The 22,220-nt window shown below is 47.1% G+C and overlaps 1 protein-coding gene across 1 annotated transcript in view; it reads right to left on the reverse strand.

The window, feature by feature from the left end:
* Positions 1-22,220, reverse strand: part of LOC147108350 (cathepsin L2-like) — a 52,065-nt gene that overhangs the window by 24,878 nt on the left and 4,967 nt on the right. Inside the window, exon 2 of the mRNA XM_086004945.1 lies at positions 14,549-14,671. Within this exon, the coding sequence (XP_085861071.1) occupies positions 14,549-14,671 (123 nt within the window). The remainder of the gene's footprint in view (positions 1-14,548; positions 14,672-22,220) is intronic.

The following is a 22,220-nucleotide window of genomic DNA, read 5'->3' on the forward strand; positions in this document are numbered from 1 at the left end:
AAGCCCAGAAAAAGCGGGATGAATCTGAATGCATGATGAAGTCTCTTCAGGACAGATGTCGGGATTTGGAACAAAAGTCGGCTAACGTCCAGCTGGGTAAGGAGGAAATAGAAGACCCTCTCGCTGGCCTAGCTCAGGACGACACCGAATATTACCATGATCTGTTGAGTGACACTGAATATTATGAGGACCTGGTCTGCCCAGCTTGTGCCGAGAACTCCCAAAGTGCCGAAATCAGGATGAATCACTTAAAGTCTAAGGAACATAGGGAGATGGTGGCGTTACAGCTGGCAGCTGACAATGGAGCCCCGAGAGTCTCCAAGAAGCAAAAAAGGAAAAGACGAAGCAGAAGATGATAACCAGCTGAACCATTATTACCTCTACCAGATCACACACGTGGTCCCCCGAATGGAGCCAAATCAGTTGGAAAGTAGGAAAATTTCCCAAGGCAATCCAACTGTTTTTTGTTTGTTTTAAAAAGTCAGCAATGCTGGCTCAGAAGTGATGGAAGTAAAGCTGTTAAGTCTAGGGAAGGACTAGGGGATGAGTCCCTCTCGCAAGGTGACCCGACTACACCACGGAGGCGTGGTCCGGACCGAGTCAAGAAGATCAGAGAATGAATCTGTGAACTGTTTCCCGCAGAGACTGAATCTGTGAACTGTTTCCGCAGAGACTACCTCTGTGAACTGTTGTAACATGAAGTTGGATATGTTATGATGTTATGTTAATGGGGAATAAGTATGTTGTAAGCTAAAAAGGGAGGATTGTAGTGTATGTAACTGTTCTACCTTTAAGAGAACTATTGTATGTAACCGTCCACCTTTAAGAGAACTATTTTAGGTGTGGCACTACTTTATCCTGGCTGCTGTATACTGTAATACCGACGGTGACCACACCGGTATATAAGTGCTGTGGCAGAACTTATTGGGCAGATTCGCCCTGACCTTCGAATAGTAAAGTCCTGTTTAAGTTACTCTTGTAGTCTGTGTATTACTTCGCTATACAACCCACAGACTTTACAGTATCATTACCCATTCTTGATATTACATTTCTAAATCATCTCTTTACTCTCCCTCAGGCCCATTAAATACATCCACCCCCCACCCCCCACTGTCCAGGCGGAAGCGGAAGATGACTCCTCAGTGGAGCCTCCAACCTCTGAGGGCACACTGTCACTAGACCTAAGCGCATCCAGCACCAGCGCAGATCCGCACACCTCGGTGGGTCCTACATGAGATAGAGTTGTCATCTAATGTCTCACAAATCACAAGTGAGCAAGAGCAGATGGTGGAGACAGGGACAGCAGGGGAGACTCCTCGCCGGAGGGTGCAGGACGCTCCCAGCTCTGCTCAGCTGCATGCAGTCGCTAAGCCTCGGGGGCCATCGATAAAGAGGGCGATCTTGGATGTGCAGGACGCTCTGATAGGTTTTGCAACTGCAATGTCTGAAAATGTGCAGAGAATGGAGGAGTACACCTCCAACAGGAACACTACCATGTCACAGACGATGGCAACTGTCGGCTTTTCCATGGAAAGGATGGCCACCTGCGAGGAGCAGCTAATGCGCCCCTCACAGAAGCACATGCTATCTATGGAGAACAGATGACAGAGGCTCATAGACCTCCTGTCTAGGAGGGATGTCAACGTAGACTTGGGTCCTCGTGGGCCCCACTGCTGTGCAGCAAAGAGCTCTCCCGCTCCTTGCTAGCAGGGAAGTGCGGGTGACCCATGAGAGGGATGATGGTGACAGTAGACATGGAAGTGGGGGCTCCTCTCAAAGCACTCACACTTCTCCCCTATTGCCTTCCCCTCAGTCAGAGCCCCAGATGCCTTCTCGCATCGCGATGGCCGAGTCTGCCCCTGCACAGTTGCAGGAGGAGCAGACTTTGGCGGGGCCATCAGAGGCTCCAAAACCCAGAGGACATCTGCCAAAAGTGTCTACACAGTCGTAGCAGGGAAGTGAGCAGCCTGCCTCTACTTAAGAACATAAGAACATAAGAAATAGGAGCAGGAGTAGGCCAATTGGCCCCTCGAGCCTGCTCCGCCATTCAATAAGATCATGGCTGATCTGATCCTAACCGCCAATCCACTATGACAGGACTATCTCCTGAATCTAACAGAATTCGACACATGAAAACAGGAGCAGGATCAGGCTACACGGCCCCTGGGCACGCTCCGCTACCCACAGGGCCATGACCTATCCGAACCTAGACTCATGTCCAAATTCCTGCCCGCTCCCCGTAACCCTTAATTCCCTTTTCTACTAGGAAACTGTCTATTTCTGTTTTAAATTTATGTAATGATGTAGCTTCGACAGCTTTTTGGGGCAGCATATTCCATGGACCTACCACCCTCTGAGTGAAGTAGTTCCTCCTCATCTCAGTTTTGAAAGAGCAGCCCCTTATTCTGAGACTATGCCCCCTAGTTCTAGTTTCACCCATCATCTGGAACATCCTCCCTGCATCCACCCGATCCAACCCCTTCATAATCTTATATGTTTCAATAAGATCGCCTCTCATTCTTCTGAACTCCAATGAGTAGAGTCCCAATCTACTCAACCTCTCCTCGTATGTCCATCCCCTCATCCCCGGGATTAATCGAGTGAACCTTCTTTGTACTGACTCGAGAGCAAGTATGTCCTTTCTTAAGTATGGACACCAAAACTGTATGCAGTATTCCAGGTGCGGTCTCACCAATACCTTGTACAACTGAAGCAATACCTCCCTATTTTTATATTCTATCCCCCTAGCAATGAAAGCCAACATTCCATTGGCCTTCTTAATCACTTGCTGCACCTGCATACTAACCTTTTGAGTTTCGTGCACCAGGACCCCCAGATCCCTTTGTACTTCAGTACTTTCCAGTTTCTTGCCATTAAGATAATAACTTGCTCTACGATTTTTCCTGCCAAAGTGCATAACCTCACACTTTGCAGTATTGTATTCCATCTGCCAAATCTCTGCCCACTTACTTAGCCTGTCTATGTCCCCTTGCAGGTTTTTTATGTCCTCCTCACTCACTACTTTCCCTCCCATCTTAGTATCATCTGCAAACTTTGACGTGTTACACTCGGTCCCCTCCTCCAAATCGTTAATATAGATTGTAAAGAGTTGGGGACCCAGCACTGACCCCTGCGGAACACCACTGGTTACTGATTGCCAGTCTGAATATGAACCATTTATCCCAACTCTCTGCCTTCTGTTAGACAGCCAATCCTCTATCCATGCCAGAATATTACCCCCAATCCCGTGATTTTTTATCTTAAGCAATAATCTTTTGTGTGGCACCTTGTCAAATGCCTTTTGGAAGTCTAAATACACTACGTCCACTGATTCACCTTTATCCACCCTATATGTTACTTCCTCAAAGAACTCCAGCAAATTTGTCAAACATGACTTCCCCTTCATAAAACCATGCTGACTTTGTCTTATTAAATTATGATTATCCAAATGTCCTGTTACTGTCTCCTTAATAATGGACTCCAAAATTTTACCTACCACAGATGTTAGGCTAACCGGTCTATAGTTTCCAGCCTTCTGTCTACTGCCCTTTTTAAATAAGGGTGTTACATTAGCAGTTTTCCAGTCTGCCGGGACCTTTGCTGAGTCCAGGGAGTTTTGGAAGATTATTACCAATGCATCCACAATCCCTACCGCCACTTCCCTCAAAACCCTGGGATGTAAGCCATCAGGTCCAGGTGATTTATCCGCCTTGAGTCCCATTATTTTACCAAGTACTACTTCCTTAGTAATTTTAATCGTATTTAGCTCCTCCCCCCCTATAGCCCCCTGCTTGTCAAGTGTTGGGATATTCTTGGTGTCCTCTACTGTAAAGACTGATGTAAAATATTCATTCAGTGTTTTTGCCATCTCCATATTTCCCACCATTAGTTTCCCAGTCTCATCCTCTAAGGGACCAACATTTACTTTAGCCACCCTTTTTCTTTTTATATAACTATAAAAACTCTTACTATCTGTCTTTATATTTTTTGCTAATTTACTTTCATAATGTATCTTCCCTTTCTTAATCAATCTTTTTGTTATTTTTTGCTGTCTTTTAAAGTTTTCCCAATCCTCTATCCTCCCACTAGATTTGGCTACCTTATATGCCCTTGTTTTTAGTCGAATACTATCCTTAATTTCTTTACTTAGCCACGGATGGCTGTCTTTTCTTTTACACCCTTTTTTTCTCAGTGGAATATACTTTTTTTGGAATTTGTAAAATAACTCCTTAAATGTACACCACTGATCATGTATCGTCTTATCCTTTAACCTATTTTCCCAATCCACTTTACTCAGTTCCGCTCTCATACCTTCATAGTCTCCTTTATTCAAGCTTAGCACGCTTGTTTGAGATACAGCCTCCTCACCCTCTAACTGAATATGGAATTCAACCATGTTATGGTCACTCATTCCAAGGGGATCCTTTACTAGGACATTTTTAATTAATCCTGTCTCGTTACACAGGACCAGATCTAAGGTTGCTTGCCCCCTGGTTGGTTCAGTTACATACTGCTCAAGAAACCCATCCCTAATACACTCAATGAACTCATCCTCAAGGCAGCCCTGCCCAATTTGATTCGTCCAATTTATATGATAGTTAAAATCCCCCATAATTATAGATGTTCCCTTATTACAAGCCTCAACTATTTCCTGATTGATACTCCGTCCAACAGAGTTGCGACTGTTCGGAGGCCTATATACTACACCCACTAGTGTTTTTTTCCCCTTATTATTCCTTATCTCCACCCAAACTGTTTCATTATCCTGATCCTTTGACCCAATATCATTTCTCTGTATTACAGTGATTCCTTCCTTTATTAACATAGCCACCCCACCTCCCCTTCCTTCCTGCCTGTCCTTCCTGATTGTTAAATAACCTGGTATGTTTAATTCCCAGGCATTGTCACCCTGCAGCCATGTTTCTGTAATGGCCACAAGATCATACCCATATGTAGCTATTTGTGCCTTTAACTCGTCTATTTTGTTACGAATGCTACGTGCATTCAGATAGAGAACTTTCAAATATGTTTTGTGACACTTAGTTCCTGCTATTGCCCTTTTTATTACTTTACCTTTTACTCCACACCTTCTACCCCTTCCTGACACGCTCTGGTTTTTAATTTCCCCACTGCTACCTAAGTCTATGACCTTCTCTGTTGTCATTTGTATTATTTGCTCTCTGGGAACCTCCCCCCCACTAGTTAGTTTAAAGCCCTCTCGACAGCCCTAGTTATATGATCCGCCAGGACTCTAGTCCCAGCACTGGCCAAGTGAAGCCCGTCCCAACGGAACAGCTCCCTCCTGTCCCAGTACTGGTGCCAGTGTCCCAGGAAGCAAAACCCATTTCTCCCACACCAGTCTTTGAGCCACGCATTTAACTCTCTTATTTTATTTGTCCTAGCCAAATTCGCTCGTGGCTCAGGTAATAATCCAGAGATTATTACCCTTGTGGTTCTGCTTTTTAATTTGGCCCCTAGCTGCTCAAACTCCCTCAGCAGAACCTCCTTCCTTGTCCTATCTATGTCGTTGGTACCAACATGGACCACGACAACTGGATCCTCCCCCTCCCACTCCAAGTTTCTGTCCAGCCCAGAGGAGATGTCCTTAACCCTGGCCTTCTGCTGAAGCCACAGGGGTTGCACCTTATAGAAGCATGTGTAAGCAAAAAATGACACAGAAGTAGATGCACATGACTAAGCACATTAGTGTTCAAAAAACTGTTTCTGTTAAGGTTCTGTTACACTTATGTCACATATAAAACAATTTACTTTCACCACTTTCCAGTCATGCCCAATTTTGTCTGCTACTTTGGAAGTGGCTTAGTGAGTTGGAGTGAATGGTGAGACATAGGGCTGGATTTTAATACTGGAGGCATGTAGGAGGCAGGACTACAACTTTCGGGGTTGTAGTCCCACCTCCATCGAGTTGTGGCCAACCCACGCGATTTTCACTTGATTGACCTTGTTGAGCCTGCCCAGCAGGCTCAGCAGGCCAATTAAGGGCCACCCGGCAACAGGTGACATCACAGATTGATATTTCATCTGTCAAGAGCTTTTGACAGATAAAATATCAGCATTTGACAGCTCTTTGAAGCTGTCAAACACTGACAACCTGTATTCCAAGTTAATTCCTTCCTCTCAGGCTGATTTAGAGATCTCTCCAGAATAGAAAGCTGAATGCTGCAACTTTTGACAGCTCACAGCCATTCTGCTTTCTGTGCTGGTGAGATGAGGTACTCCCGAGACCTGAAGGAAGGAAGGCTGTAAAGGTAAGAAAAGGTAAGTAAAACTTCTTTAAATACTTTACACATACCAAATACACTTACCTCTGCACTCATGCACCCATCACTCACCTGAACAACGGACATCTGGAACCTTCCAAGCCCTTCAGCCCGACGGTCCGCCTCACTAACTTGACGTGGTTTGGAGCCATCGGGAATCCCACACTTCAGGAATAAAAATAGGGATTAGGCTAAAAACTGCCTGTTAACAGGCAGTTAATTGGCACTAATCCCCTTCCCGCCTCGGGGAGGCGGCTCCCAGCACAGGTCGGGTATCAGCCTCCTTTGAAACTGGCATGGTGGCGGGTTGGGGGCAGGATGGGTTTGTGCCCCCCGATTTCGAGATTTTAACCCCCCACATGCCTCCAATCCCGCCTCCACGGCCCAATGAAAATCCTGCCCATAATGTTATCTCCAGCAATGGGGGGCAGTGTGAAAGGACTGGTTTGGTCATTATAGGGATGCTTTATGGTGTTGTTGGGGGCAGAACCTGACAATTCATGTGGCTGCCATATGAGTGTAATGCAGGAAGTTAAGTAAATATGGCCATGATGAGGCTATCCCTGGCCTCCCGGGCAGCAATGTGCTCGGTGGTGGTGGCATATGGACCTCAGGTACCTCCTGCTCCTCCACCTCCTCCTCATCTGAAGAGGCTGTACGCTCTGCTCCTTGCTCCTCATCCAATGTTAATCATTGTTGCTGCGCTATGTTGTGCAGCGCACAGCAGATGACCACGATTCTGGAGACTCTGGCTGTTGCGTACTGAACTCCGGATCTGTCAAGGCACCTGAAGCGCATTTTCAGCATGCCTATTGTTTGCTCTATGACACATCTGGTGGAAATGTGGGTTTCATTATATCTCTCCTTGGCCTCAGTATGTGGCCTCCTCAAGGGTGTCATGAGCCATGTCTTCAGTGGATAGCCTTCACCTCCTAGCAGCCAGCTGGTGTTTGGCGATGCAAAGAGCTGAGGGAAGGTGGACTGGCGCAGGATGAAAAAGTCATGACAGCTGCCAGGGAATTTGACGCACACATACATAATCATGTTTTTATGGTTGCAGACGAGCTGCACATTGAGACAGTGGAAGCCCTTGCAGTTCAAAAACACTCCTAGGTGATGATGGGGTGCCTTCATGGCCACATGTGTGCAGTCAATGATGCCCTGCACCCATGGGAAGCCAGCCTGAGCGGCAAAGGCCAGCGCCCACTCATTAACACTGGCTTCATCAGTGGCAAAGTTGATATAATTGGCTGATTTGTCAAACATGGCACCAGTGACCTGTGTGATACATCTGTGGGCGGTCAACTGCGAGAGGCCGCAAATATCCGCTGCAGATCCCTGGAAGGAGCCTGAGGCGAAGAAGTTGAGGGCATTGATGACCTTGACAGCCACTGGTAAGGCATGTCCACCAGGTCATAGAAACATAGAAACATAGAAGATAGGAGCAGGAGTAGGCCATTCGGCCCCTCGAGCCAGCTCCGCCATTTAATGAGATCATGGCTGATCATCCAAATTCAGCACCCTGTCCCTGCTTTCTCCCCATATCCCTTAATCCCTTTAGCCTTAAGGAATACATCTAACTCCTACTTGAATATATTTATAGGTCCTCTGGGCTGCAGGTGTGGTTCCAGTAAGGTGCAAATGCCTGCGACGACCTGGCGCGATAGCCTGAGCCTCCTTTGATACTGCTGCTCAGTCATGTTGAGGAAGCTCATCCTCTGTGAGGATACCTTGTGTTGGGAGTATTGTCTCCAGTACGGTGCAGCCCTGCACTGATGCCCTCTGTCCTGTGGAGCATCAGGTCATAGAGGAGATGGTTGTTGGTACTTTTGCTGCTGCTGCTGCTGCTGCTGCTGCTGGTGGGGCTCATCTTGGTCCAATTCTGAGGACTGGGTGAGACAGTATAAATGGCAACCATTCTGACGTAATAGATGGCAGGTTAAGCAGCGATAAGAGGCGCAATCTGTCAATGGTGTGATAGGTAGTAGCAATGAGGTGAGAGTGGCTTCTGAAATTACAGAAAGGACTTGCAAACTGTGTGTTAAGTCCGTGAATGATTGAGACACGGACTAGCAGGAGAGAAAACAAAACGATCTTTACTGGTGGAAGGCATAAACGAATCTAACCAACAGAGGCACTCTAGCGCCTTTTATACAGGGGTGGTCACTGCCGGTATTGCAGTCTGAGACCAGTTATTCTCTTAAAGGTATATACACAACAATTCCTCCCCTTTTAGATAAACAGTACATAACATTCATTTAACAATAATGATAACGAATTACAATCACAATTACTGTTGCTAGATACATTGGTTAAGTTTAAGCAATTATAAGTTCAGTCTTTGAGGAGGCTTCCTGCTTCTGTCTGGATAACGCCTCTTTGGAGTATCAGGTTCTTCTGGCAATGTTGAGTCGAAATCAATGTCGTTGTTTGGTTCATCTGCTTCCAATATTACCGGTTCTGCGGTAGCTGCAATTGGAACGTCGATTTCATTACCAGGTGTATCAGATCGTGGTGTGGAGTTGACGTTTTCCAGTGACTCTAGAATCTGGTCAGCATGGCGTCTTACAATGCTCTCCCCAACGTCCACAGTATACACGAGAGGTCCTTGTCATGTACAAATCGTTCCTGGCTGCCATTTCTCAGTGCGGTAGTCCCGGGCCAAAACTGGTTGACCTATCTTAAAACTCCTGGTCGGCCTTTCATTCATATTCTGAAACTGCCTGTTCTCCACATCTCTTCGGACGTTTGGCTTAACCAAATCCAAGCGGCATCGTAGTCTTCAATTGAAGAACATCATGGCTGGAGTTTGGTTGGTAACCGCATGTGTCGCATTCCGGTATGCAAACAAGAAGTTGTCCACCTTGTGTTGTAGGGGTATATCTTCATTACACATTGCCTTGATAGCCTTCTTGAATGTTTGGACAAACCTCTCGGCCAATCAATTAGTGGCTGGATGATATGGGGCAGATGTGTAATGCTTAACACCATTGTTCTTTAAGAACCTCCGGAACTCTTCAGACACAAACTGTGGTCCATTGTCAGAGCAAATCTGTTCAGGCAGCCCATTCCTGGCGAATATGGTTCGTAAAACTGTGATAGTTTTTCCCGTGGTGGTTGAGGACATTTTTATTACCTCTGGCCACTTTGAATGTGCATCCACCGCAATTAAAAACATCGAGTCCATGAAGGGACCAGCAAAATCAATGTGCACCCTTTGCCATGGAGATGAGGGCCACTCCCATGGATGCAGAGGAGCTTGTGGTGGGGCGTTTTGGACCTTCTGGTATCCTGCACAGCTCTTGGTCATCTCTTCAATTTCTCTATCGATTCCCGGCCACCACACAAACGCTCTGGCTAAGCTCTTCATTTTTACCCCACCCAGATGACCCTCATGAAGCTCATTGAGCACTCTATCCGTCAACTTAGGTGGAATTACTACTCTGGATCCACACATCAAGGTTCCTCTGCACACTGACAGCTGTTCTCTTCTTGACGAAAATGCTGGCAGCAGTGGTTCGCCATGTGCTGGCCATCCCATCACCGTTAAATCATAGACCCGTGATAGTGTCGGGTCATTCCGTGTTTCCTTTTCTATGTTTGCATTCGTCACAGGGAGACATTCGACTATGGTCGAGTGGAATAAATCCATTGGATCCACTGCAAGGTCTTCTTCTTCCACCGTCGGCAGCTGTAGACGTGACAATCCATCAGCATTTCCATGCTGATTAGTTCCCCTGTACTCGATGTCATATTGGTGTGCCCTTAGGAAAAGGGACCATCTCTGCAGCCGTTGTGCTGTCACTATCGGTACGCCCTTCTGAGGGTTGAAAATGGAGACAAGAGGTTGATGATCGGTTAGTAGAGTAAATTTTTGACCGTGCAGATAGTGATTGAACTTCTTCACCCCCCACATTAGGCTGAGGGCCTCTCTGTCAATCGGGGCGTAGTTACGCTTGGCAGAAGTTAACGAGCGTGACGCAAAAGCTATCGGCCTCTCCAAACCATTAAGGAATTTATGTGACAGTACCGCCCCAATGCCGTAGGGAGACGCATCACACGCCAGCCTGATTGGCAGTGCTGGGTTGTAGTGAGCCAATACTTCCTTCGAAGTGATTAAGCCCTTACTCTTCTGAAAAGCACGTTTACAATCATCGCTCCATTTCCATGCTACCCCCATTCGTAGCAGGGCGTTCAGTGGATGCAGAATTGTCAACAAATTCGGCAAAAACTTATGATAGTAATTCACCAACCCGAGGAATGACCTCAGTTGCGACACATTTTCAGGTGCTGGGGCCTTAACAACCGCTTCAATTTTGTCAGGGGACTTATGTAACCCCTCTTCATCAATCACGTGGCCACAATACGATATCTGTTTCTTAAAAAATTCGCACTTGGGGCGGTTGGCTCGCAGCCCATGTTCCCATAGTCTAGTGAGCACCTGTTCTAGGCTGTTAAGGTGTTCACTGTCACCTTCACCTGTTACAAGGATGTCGTCCAAGTAACACTGAGTCCCCGGAATTCCTTGCAGGACTTGTTCCATCGCTCTTTGCCATATCGCCGGAGCCGATGCTACTCCGAATACCAATCGATGATATTGGTAAAGACCTTTGTGAGTGTTTATCGTGAGATACTTCCTAGAGGACTCTTCAACCTCCATCTGCAAATATGCTTGTGCTAGGTCAATTTTTGTAAAACGCTTCCCTCCAGGCAGTGAGGCGAAGATGTCTTCTATCCTTGGAAGAGGATATTGTACTGTGTGAAGGACAGGGTTCACCGTCACCTTGAAATCCCCACAGATGCGAATCTTCCTTGGCTCTCCGAACTTATTGCTTAACGTTTTTTTCATGACAGGAACGATGGGTGTCACCCACTCGCTCCAGTCGACCTTAGACAACACGCCCGCCTTCTCCAGATTCTCCAGCTCTGCCTCGATGGCTGGACAAATTGCATATGGTACCGGTCTTGCTTTGAAAAACTTGGGAACTGCATTCTCTTCTATTTTTAACGAGGCGGTTATGCCTTTAAGCGTGCCCAGTTCTTGTTGAAATACCTCTTTGGCGTTAGCTAAGATTGTTGACAATCGTCCAGGAGTGACGTCTTCATCTTTTTTACCGTCCACCATCATTGCATGAATGGAATGCCAATCTAAGTTTATCTTCCTGATCCATTCCCGTCCCAATAATGGTGGTCCACCATTTGGCAGTATGCAGAGATACAATTTCCATATTTTCTTGCCATTGTATTCGACAGGCACCCTTATTTTTCCTCTGGGGTATACTTTTTGCCCCGTATACGTCGTCAAGACGATGGATGTCTCTCTCAAGGGTATGTGTGAAAATAGTCGCTCATAGTCTCGTCGATTCATGACGGTTAGCGCTGATCCTGTATCCAATTTCATTTTAACTTGGGACCCTGCTATCGTGAGGGTGACCCAAATGGTTCGGTGATCCTCTTTTGCGATTACATTGTGAAGTTTGAGACAGCTTAATCTCCTGTTCTCGGATTCACTATCGCTCATCTGGTCTTCGGAACTACTGTCCGTCATCTTTTGTACTTTCTTGTACGGTTCCTTAGTAGCCTTTTTGTTGTCGCTGGTCTTCTTCCCAGACCTACAAACTCGTGCAATGTGTCCAATCTTCCTGCATTGTCTGCATATTTTGTCTTTGGACCAGCAGTCCTTCTGGTCATGGTTAGTTCTGCCGCAGCGATAACATTTTGCAAATCCCCGTGTCATCTCATGGGTGCCATATTCCTGTGGTTTTTGTTGAATTTCTGCAGCTCCCCTGGCTGCTGCTTCATATGATACTGCCACGCTGAAAGCCTTATCTAGCGTCAGCTCTTTTTCTGCGAGTAACTTCTTCTGTGTTCCTTCACTCAGGAGTCCACAGACAAATTTGTCCCGTAGGGTATCTGCCAGTCCTGCTCCGAACTGGCAGTGCTTTGATAGCTTGCGTAGTTCCGTAAGATACTCAGCATTGCTCCCATCTTTGTGCTGAGTTCTCCTGTGGAATTTAAATCTTTCTGCTATCAACAGTGGTGCAGGGTTTAAGTGCTCCTGTAGAACAGCAACAATTTCATTAAAACTCTTCGCCTTCGGTTTGGCTGGAGTAATCAGATCCCGCAATAGGCCGTATGTTCTAGCGCCCATTACGTTTAGCAATATTGATGCCTTTTTCCCCTCTGCTATTTCATTTGCCTCGAAATATACCTCGACTCTTTCCACATACGTGGTCCAGTCCTCTAATGTATTATCAAAAGCAGTGATACAGCCAGTCTTCGGCATCTTGCAAATCTAAAATGGCGCCTCCCGCGCTTTGCCTTCTTCTCTGATTTAACAAAATGGTGCCTCCCGCGCTTTTCCTTCTTCCCCCGCTGTTGTTAGCGCTGCTTTCCACGGTTTCTTGCGCGTATTCTTTTTCTTTTATTATTTTCCCATCGTGGAGTGGACCCTCTGGAACACTTCCCTCCCTCTTCTGAGGTCCGAACGCTGCCCAGCTTCGAAACACCGGCCGCGCCCTGTATGCTCCACCCTCTCTCTCTCTCCTTGCTTCCCGACTCGCTGCCCGGCCCCGTTGCAGCCCAGGAAGGATCAGAGAACTACCTGCCACCAGCCCGATTAGCTGGGAAACCACGGACCGAGGAACCCAGCCTGGCTCTGGAAAGTCACTCCTGCAAAGCCTTGAACCCAATGATTGACGGTCGACGCCCGTTCCTCGAGTTTCAATGGACACTATTTTTTTTTTTTTCTTCTTCCGACCTTCAACGTCGTCGGAGCTGCTGCTGAGTTGCAGGTAAGTTCTTTCTACCTCGTCGCCAGTGTTAAGTCCGTGAATGATTGAGACACGGACTAGCAGGAGAGAAAACAAAACGATCTTTACTGGTGGAAGGCATAAACGAATCTAACCAACAGAGGCTCTCTAGCGCCTTTTATACAGGGGTGGTCACTGCCGGTATTGCAGTCTGAGACCAGTTATTCTCTTAAAGGTACATACACAACACTGTGGACATCTAAATCTGTGCTCAAAATGCCCTAAACAAGAGCCTTTCCCTTAGATAAGTAAGCAGATGTCATGTGGCAGTATTTATTGTGCTTTCCATGCTCTGCAGTAATGACCTTGATCAGTGAATACTAAACTTCCACCTCAGTTTGACAGACATGTTTCCCGAGCTGCGTGATTCCTATGGTCATGCAGTGAAATTCAAAAGGCCTTGTTAAATGCATTGCTAAGGGTCTGACAACAAGGTATTAAGGAGATAAATGGGTCACCTGCCTCTGCCGTTTGGGTCCATGCTGCGCTGGCAAACACGCCCAAGTTAAAGGCGCAAGGAGGCGGGATGACAGCGTGGTCCCGACCTGCTCCCATTTTTTGTGAATTTTACTCCCAACCCGCCTCCAATCCCACATGCATGGCAGCATGAAAATTCCGGCCATAGAATCCTGACAACCCCGGCAACATACGCCACAGGGGCTTGATTACCTCCTCAGGTCCAGCTACCTGGATATGACTGCAGGGCTGTGCATGCAACGCTTATGATTACCCAGAGAAATTATGACTGATGGTTGTGCCATCTCCTGGAACCATGGCTGGAGGGACAAGCAACAGTGACAACAGCACTCCTTATATGGTTCATATAGTGACTGTATGCCTGAATTTTGATGGTTCAAAGTGTCATGGTGAATTTAATAGGGGTAAGCTATTCTTCGTTGTTGGAGTGCTCCACACTAATTACACTAATTACATGATGCACCATCACACCTGATTCATTGAAAGAAATTTCAAGAGCTACCATTCTCACTGTCACACCTTTTATACCAGAACTGAGAGGTTATAACGATCAGGAAAGACTGAACAGGCTAGATTTCTTTTCTCTTGGAAAGAGAAGGCTGAGGGGTGGCCTAATAGAGTTCTTTAAAATTATGACATACAGAAGATGTTTCCAGTTTTGAGGAGTCTAAAACTAGGGGCCATAAATATAAGGTAGTCATTAATAAATCCAATAAAGAATTCAGGAGAAACTTCTTTACCCAAGAGCGGTGAGAATGTGGAGTAGTTGTGGCAAATAGCATAGATACATTTAAGAGGAAGCTAGATAGATACGTGGAGGAGAAAGGAATAGAAGGATATGCAGATATGGTTAGATGAAGAAGGGTGGCTAGGAGGATTGTGTGGCGCATAAACACCACCACAGACCAGTTGGGACGAATGGCCTGTTTCTGTGCTGTAAATTCTATGTAATTCTATGAAGTGTAATCCTATACATACCAGGTCTCCAAACTGATTCATTCCTACAGTAAATGTGTGCTTTCCCATTGAGTGCTCCAGGTTATGCTTTGCAACGTATTTCATATTTTTCTCCCATACCATTCTTCTGTCATTTCCATCATTCTGAAAAGTAATACAACAAAGTCAAATTCTAATTCATTTTATTATTGTAAACATTGGGAATATTTTAAAGCTATGTCCCAGAGGTAAAAGTTCAGTTCACTCCATCTCCTCATTGAAGAAAAAAAATCCCCTTTACCAGTTTACCCCATCACAATCGAAGACATACAAGTCAAAGAAAACTCTTATCGTGAACTGAAAGGTTACAACTATCAGGAAAGACCGAACAGGCTGGGGGTCTTTTCTCTAGAAAAGAGAAGGCTGAGAGGTGACTTGATGGAGGTCTATAAAATTACGAAGGGGTCCGTTAGGGTAGCCATAGAGAAGATGTTTCCACTTGTAGGAGAGTCAAAAGCTAAGGGCCATGAATATAAGATAGTCACTAATAAATCAAATAGGGAATTCAGGAGAAATTTCCTTACCCAAAGAATGGTAAGAATGTGGAATGGCCTATCATAACGAATATTTGAGGCAAATAGTATAGATGCATTTAAGGTGAAGCTAGACAGGCATATGAGGGAGAAAAAAATAGAAGGGTGTGCTGAAGGGGTTTGATGAAGAAGGGTGGGAGGAGGTTCATGTGGAGCATAAATGCTGGCATAGACCAGTTGGGCCGAATGGCCTGTTTCTGTGCTGTAGACTCAATGGCCCCGATTTTCGGCTTGTGTGGGAAATGGTCGGGTTTCCCCGAATGTGGGGTTTCTGACACACATAAAAAAGTGTCAGCCAGCTCCATGCAATTTTCCCTCAAGTGGCCAATTAATTCCCAGCATGTGGGAAGCCTTGCTAATTGTCTAATTCGAGTCAGAAATCCCCACAGTATGATGTCATCATTCGTGGTGCTTTCAAGGTGCATAGCAAGCACTGCATCCTCTGAAGGCTTCCAAACGAACCATACAGGATGGCAGAGGAGCCTGCAGCAGCTGTGGCCAGTGCCAGAACCCGAGCTGCCTTCAAATTCGACGAGGCTTCACTGCAGGCATTATTGGATGGGGTTAGGGCCCACAGGGAGGTCCTCTTCCCTAGGTCAGGGAGGAAGAGGCCTCCCACTGAGACCAAAGCTGCATGGATGCAGGTGTCAGCAGATGCCAACTCGCTGGGAGTCACCAGAAGAACCTTGGCATTACATCTCTAACTCCTTCCTTTACTCCCCCACAGTACCATCCAGAGCCCCCGTCCTCACTGTGGAGGAGGAAGAGGCTGTGCAGCCAGACTCCTCAGAGGAAGCTCCAACCTCTGAGGGCACAGCATCAGCAGATGTAAGCGCACCCAGCACCAGCGCAGACACTCACACCTCGGGGGGACCCTCGGGACATAGAGTAGTGTTGTCACCTGGTGTTTCACAGCTCACAAGTGAGCCTCAGCAGATTCTGGAGACAGGGACAGCAGTGGAGAGTCCTCATTGGAGGGCACAGGACTCTGCCAGCTCAGCTCAGCTGCGCTGCATGTCGACCCTCTGCCTCTGGGTCCATCCGCAAGAGAAGAGGTGATGGATCTCCATGCACAGATGCAGGAGTCTCTGGCAGGTTTTTTCTCCAGGGTCGCTGCGAGTGTGGAGCGAATGGAGGAGTCAATAGCGACCATGAGAAGAGCCTTTGTGGAGTCATTGGTGCATGAACGCATCACCATGGAAAGGTTGGCAACCTCCATGGAGGAGATAACTCGCCAGGTTACGGAAAACATGGTGAGTGCTCATAAGAGAATGAAATCACTTGAGGAGCTGTAAGCATTTCGCAATAATTTCAAAATTTCCTACAGTTCCGAAGATTGATTTTTGATTAAAGAATACCTGGGTAGTATACCTTTAAAAATCCAGGGATCAAAATGGCCGTCAGACCTCGTGGCAGAAGACAAAAGGACAACAGTCTCTCTTGAAAGGCAGCGTGTGTGTGTCTGTGAAAAAGGGGTAATCAAAGATGGCTGCCCAACCTCGTGGCAGAACACAGGCTGTGGACATATGAAAAGGGAAGATCAAAGATGGCTGACAAAGGATTTAGAAAAAAATCCCAGCCCTGGAGCAATGGAGTAGTTAAACTGCCAATCAAAGGCAGTTCAGGGAGTTTCCCTCCCTGCAGAGACAATCGATGTTTGTTTACAGAAACTGCTACAATGTTTACACAAAGGATTAACCACTTGAGACTGCGGTTTCAGTTTGACCACAGGACAATTACTTTTGTTTACACTAACTTCCAAGGCTGTTTACTCAGCAATTAAGGAAAGACATGCTTTTTTTTCCAAACCAAGACAGCTCTATTCAAACCCAGTACGATGAATGGGAATACATTCACAAACCCATCACGATAAATGGGTAATTCATCCAAAACCCATCACAGTTTAATGGGGTCATCGGATTCCTTTTGTTTAGCCGAGATGCATCTGGATTTGGGCGGGAAGGTTTCGGCCCCAAATGGGATATAAGATAGCTTCTCAGGAAGTGATCTCTCTCTCTGCCGCCTCGACTCCGTGCTCTGCCTACAGAAGAACAGCTCAGAAGCCTGCCTAAAGAAGTAGAATACCAGCAGTTTACTTTTAAATACTGGGGTATTCTCTACTTCAGGGCAGTGAAGATCATAGACCGCAGGGGGCACGGAGCAGGCATTTTCATTGGTGAGCATACCTTTTCTGGCCCATTACAAGGCAACTTAGAATAGGTATTAAGGGGTGGGAATTAAGGGGAATTTTGTTAAAACTGTAATTTTAGTCAATTTTCTCTCGTTGTGCCTGTTTTTCTCCTCCCCTATTTAAGTAAGACAGTGTTGCACCAGCAGAAAAGTGCTGTAGTGAACACTAAGAGTTTTGTATTGAAAGTGCTATTAAAAGGGTGTTGCACTAAGCAGTGAAGTGCTGTAGTGAACACTAAGGGGGAGAAATTCGGTATAGCCCCGTTTGGGGTGCTAGAATTGGCGCTGTGCAAATTTTATCGCCAGGCGCAACTTATCACCACCTCGAATGATATTGGGTTGATGTGCTCCTCAAGGTGATTGCGGCGTAAAATCAGGCGCTGCACGGGGCTCTTAAGGCGCTAACCCGGCGGCGCTACTCAATTTCTCGGCAGCCGGGCGCAGCGCAGGTGCTGTCAATAATCGATTTCCCGGAGACATGCTGGCACCAGCCAGCTCTTAAAGGGGTGGGTCAATTAGGATCAGCTGCCACACTCTGCGCCTTGTAGGCCTCAAAATCGGCGCTGTGCATTCTGTGGTGTTCCAAAACTTTCAACAGATGGAGAGGGTGAGGCAGAGAGCAGAGAGCTTTACCGATGGGGCATTGGATGCTTTGGTTGGCACAGTGGAGCGCCGATGAGCTGTGCTGTACCCCGACAATGGCAGGAAGCCTCATCAGAGCGAATACCGCAGAGCTTGGAGGGAAGTTTGTCAAAGAGTCGCCTCCAGCAGCATCGTGCTCAGGACTCCTGTGCAATGCAGGAAGAAGTTCAACGACCTCACTCGGGTCATTAGGGTGAGTGCCTTTTTCGCAATCATCTTCATCCCTCCATCTGCACCTGACTTTATGGCCAGAGGGTGCGCAAAGCCCCAATGGCCATCTGTCAGCCAGCACACATGGCCCTTTCTGGAAACACACACGCACATTCAGCTCAGGGCATAATGTAAGGGCTATTCTACCATGGGGGGCATGTGATGTCAGCTCAGGGCATAATGTACGGGCTATTCTACCATGGGGGGCATGTGATGTCAGCTCAGGGCATAATGTATCATCACTTCCCGTGCACCATGGGGAAGTCCGCTATTGCTGCGAAGCCTTCTGCGTGCTCCCGCTGCTTGTCCAGTGTCATAGGAAAGGAGATGTACTGCTGCCTCCTTTTAAACAGGGCATCAGTTACCTGATGGATGCAGCAATGCACCGCAAACTGTGATATGTTGGCTATGTCCCCAGTTGCGGCCTAAAAGGAGCCGCTCGTGTAGAAGTTCAGGGCAACAGTCAGCTTGACAGCCACCGACAGAGAGGTCCTGCACCTTATCTGAGGCTGCAGATCTGGCTGAAGCAGGTGGCACAGCTCAGTCACCACCTCCTTTCTGAAGTGCAGCCTTTTGAGACACTGCTCCTCTGACATGTTCAAGTAAGAGAACTGCTGTTGGAAAAGCCTGGCAGCGTAAGGTCTGATGTGGCGATGTCTGTTGGCCCTCCTCCGTCTGGCCATGCCTGCCCCTCTCTCCCTGCGTCTCTGTGCCCTTTCCAGATGGTTCAGCAGCAGGACGTTCCCCTCCAATGCAGCCCCCATAATAATAGCGCACAAGAAAGTATTCCCATTGTAAATGCTCACCAGCAGCAAGGTGATGGTCAGAAGGCTGAAGTTCCTCTGCCAGTGCTGGCTCACTGGTGAAATGGCTTTCAGAGTGCAGCTCAGCAACTCTGTGAAACTCTTGAAGAAGTTGTGCTCCCAAAATGGCTGCCGCTTTTATACCAGTGCAGCCCCCTTTAAAGAACGCCCCCCCAGCCCGAGAGCGATTGGGGAACATTCCAGGTAAGCTGTCCTTATTAGTGCTAGGCGGAACGGAGGGGGGCGCGACTGAATTTCCGGTCCGGGGCACCAAAAAGGCGTTGCACACTGAAATGACGTCATGATCTGCCTACGCCCGTGAGCAGGTGCTAAGATTTAGTGCCGGCGCTAAAAGTCCACTCAATATGGGAAGAGGCGCAGGGTTTGCTGCGCCCGGGTGCTAGTTGGTTAGCGCCCCACTTCTCGGCCTCTTTAGGCGCTAATCGCTGGCGCTACCAACCGAATTTCTCCCTAAGAGTTCTGTATTAAAGTGTTACTTAAGTAACAGTGTTGCACTAGCAGAGAAGTGCTGTAGTGAACACTAAGAGTTCTGTATTAAAAGTGCTATTAAAAGGGTGTTGCACTAAGCAGAAAAGTGCTGTAGTGAACACTAAGTAGCTGTATTTAAAGGTGCTATATTTAAGTACTAGTGTACTGTGAGAAGTAAAGTGCTGTATTTAAGTAAAAGGGTGTTGCACTATGCAAAAGAGTGCTTTAGTGGACAATAAATGTATTGCGTTAAGTAAAGTGCTGTATACCAGGCATAGGTGTGTTGTATCGATTATTTTTAAGTTGTTTCTTTCTTTGTTTCAATAAATACTGGTCTGTTTTGCACCCAACCACGAGTCACGTTTTCTGTCTACATCGCTACCGAATAAGTCCGGCGGTCAGAACCAGGAATAGGGGAGCGATTCGAAACTGCACGGGGATCCCTGGAGCAGCCCAGAGGCTTCTGATTGGCCAGAGACAATAACCCCAACCCTGCTTAGTGTTAATTCCTACAGAGCGTTGGCCATCTGTTGAACAGAGAAACCAGACCTTCATGGAAGTCCTTCTGAGTAGGACTACCAGTGCAGAAACGGGTCCCCATGGCCCCCTAAAGCGCAGCAAGGTGCTCTTAAGCCACTTCCAATCGCTGGCCCCTTCTGGCCTGTGCAGCTGTAGGATTCGCAAAATTGGACTTTGTATTAATAAGGGTCAAATGGCAGAAGAGGCCATGATTTTAAAGGCTGTTTTAAAAGAAGCCCAGGAAAAGGGGCATACAAAATGGCCGCCATACCATGTGACCAGTTTATTGGGACACTTTAAAATGGTTCCTGCGCAACCTCAGACAGCTTTGTGGATTCAACCCACAGCAAGTTCTGGAAGCCGTTTCTGAGAGAACGAAACCAGACTCACACGTATGCATATGGATTAGATGCAGATCCAGTCAAGATCGGCCTGGAGACAGGGGCCATCAAAATGTTGACCCAGACAAAAGGGGACAATTTCATATTCATGAGAACAGCACCCAGGACTAGATAATGAGATCAGCAGGACATTAAAAACAATGAAGGTAATTCCAGACCAGAGATGGGCTTTTACCGGCCGTTTAAAACATTTTAAAATATAATAACTACCCCGCTGTGCTCCCAGCCCGCCAAAAGTAAAACAAAGACTAACCTGATTTTGGGCGGGAGACGGAAGTTTCTGGAAGAAAGGTATATCTGGAAGACTTTTCGGCAGTTGGGGCAAGCTTGGAGACAGTTGCAGCTGGTGTGCAGAGTTTTGAATCCGGACACTCAGAAGAAGAAGCAGGCACTCGGAGAAGGAAGAAGAACCAAGCCAACATCGAGAAGGCCATCTCGAAGCCGGCATCCTGCCCCGGGGAAACACATCGGGAAATCATCGACCATCCCCAGGCCGTTGCCGGAACGAGAGGCCATTGATCCAAATTGGGAGAAGAGACAAAAAAGATAAAACCCCAAGAGAAGAAACCTTCCAGCCACCCCGGCTCGGGAGAAGACATAAAAAGACACTGAAGAAGCAATGAGAGCCAGCCCAAAGCTCCTCTGACCAGGGTCGAGCCGACGATCCTCGACCCCGCCGACATCCAGGCCCGCCGGTGTCCAGCCGCCCCTGTTAAGTCCGTGAATGATTTAGACACGGACTAGCAGGAGTGAAAACAAACAGATGTTTACTGGTGGAAGTCCATAACGAAACTAAACAACCGAGGCTCTCTAGCGCCTTTTATACAAGGGGTGGTCACTGCCGGTACTGCAGTCTGAGACCAGTTATTCTCTTAAAGGTACACACACAACAGCCCCCGACCCCCACCTCAGGAGAGAAGTGTGGCACAGCTCGCAGGGGCTCCATGATCCACGTGGAGACGAAACACCTGAAAGGACCAAACACAGACTTGATTTCAAAACCTTGCACTTCCTAGTGGGATTGGTGAGCATGTTTCTGGCCCTTCACAATCAGATCTAGTTAGGTTTAATAAGGGGGTGGATTTAAGGGTACAATTAACATGAGTTGTCCCTCGATGTTCCGTGTGTTTCCTTATTTCATGATGATCTTTGTAGAGTATAAGATGCCTGTATTTGCCTTAGTTAGTATTGTGTCGTTATGATTTGTTTGTGTGTTTTTCCCTCCCATGTACTCCCTTATCTGCTTGCATTTGATTTGATATTTTTCCTTATGCAATAAAATTTCATTTTGTTTCATCAAACTTGGTCTACAAGAGTTTTCTCTACATTGTAGTTCCTGCCCCTAAGTCCAGAGTATAGAATCTAAGGGGCGAGTGGGTCGAACCACTCAAGGTTTTACTGTGCAAGAGAGAGAGGCCTCTAGAGAGAGAAACCTCAGGGAAATCTCTCAAGGAAAACCCCTTACACAGCTTCAGGTGAGTGAGCAGCAGCCTGGTGCTCCTGTTGCTGATCCTGCTGTTCCTGGTTCTGCTGCTGCCGCCTCTGCTGCTGGAGATCCTCTAATGGCAAGAAGGGAAGGAAAAAAAGGCATCCCATGCTTCTCGTAGATGCCTCCACTGAGGAAGCGCTGAGTGAGGGTGGCGAGAGGGGCTTCCCAGGAGATTGCATTGGAGAAGTGTGTGAGGCTCCAACCTTCCATAGCTGTGCCTAAGCCTTGAAGAAGTAGCCCCAAACCTGCAACAACAAGGTCCTTCAACATACAAGTGCTGTCCCTTTAAATCGCAGCTTCTCCGATTGACCTGCAGCTGACAGCAAGCAAGCCGGCAAGCTTCACGCCAGGTCTCATCAGCGGGGTTCCTCGCAGGCA

Source organism: Somniosus microcephalus, chromosome 13 (genome assembly GCF_052327205.1).
Source record: "Somniosus microcephalus isolate GS21.2 chromosome 13, FLI_Smic_1.0, whole genome shotgun sequence".
Classification (NCBI taxonomy): Eukaryota; Metazoa; Chordata; class Chondrichthyes; order Squaliformes; family Somniosidae; genus Somniosus; species Somniosus microcephalus.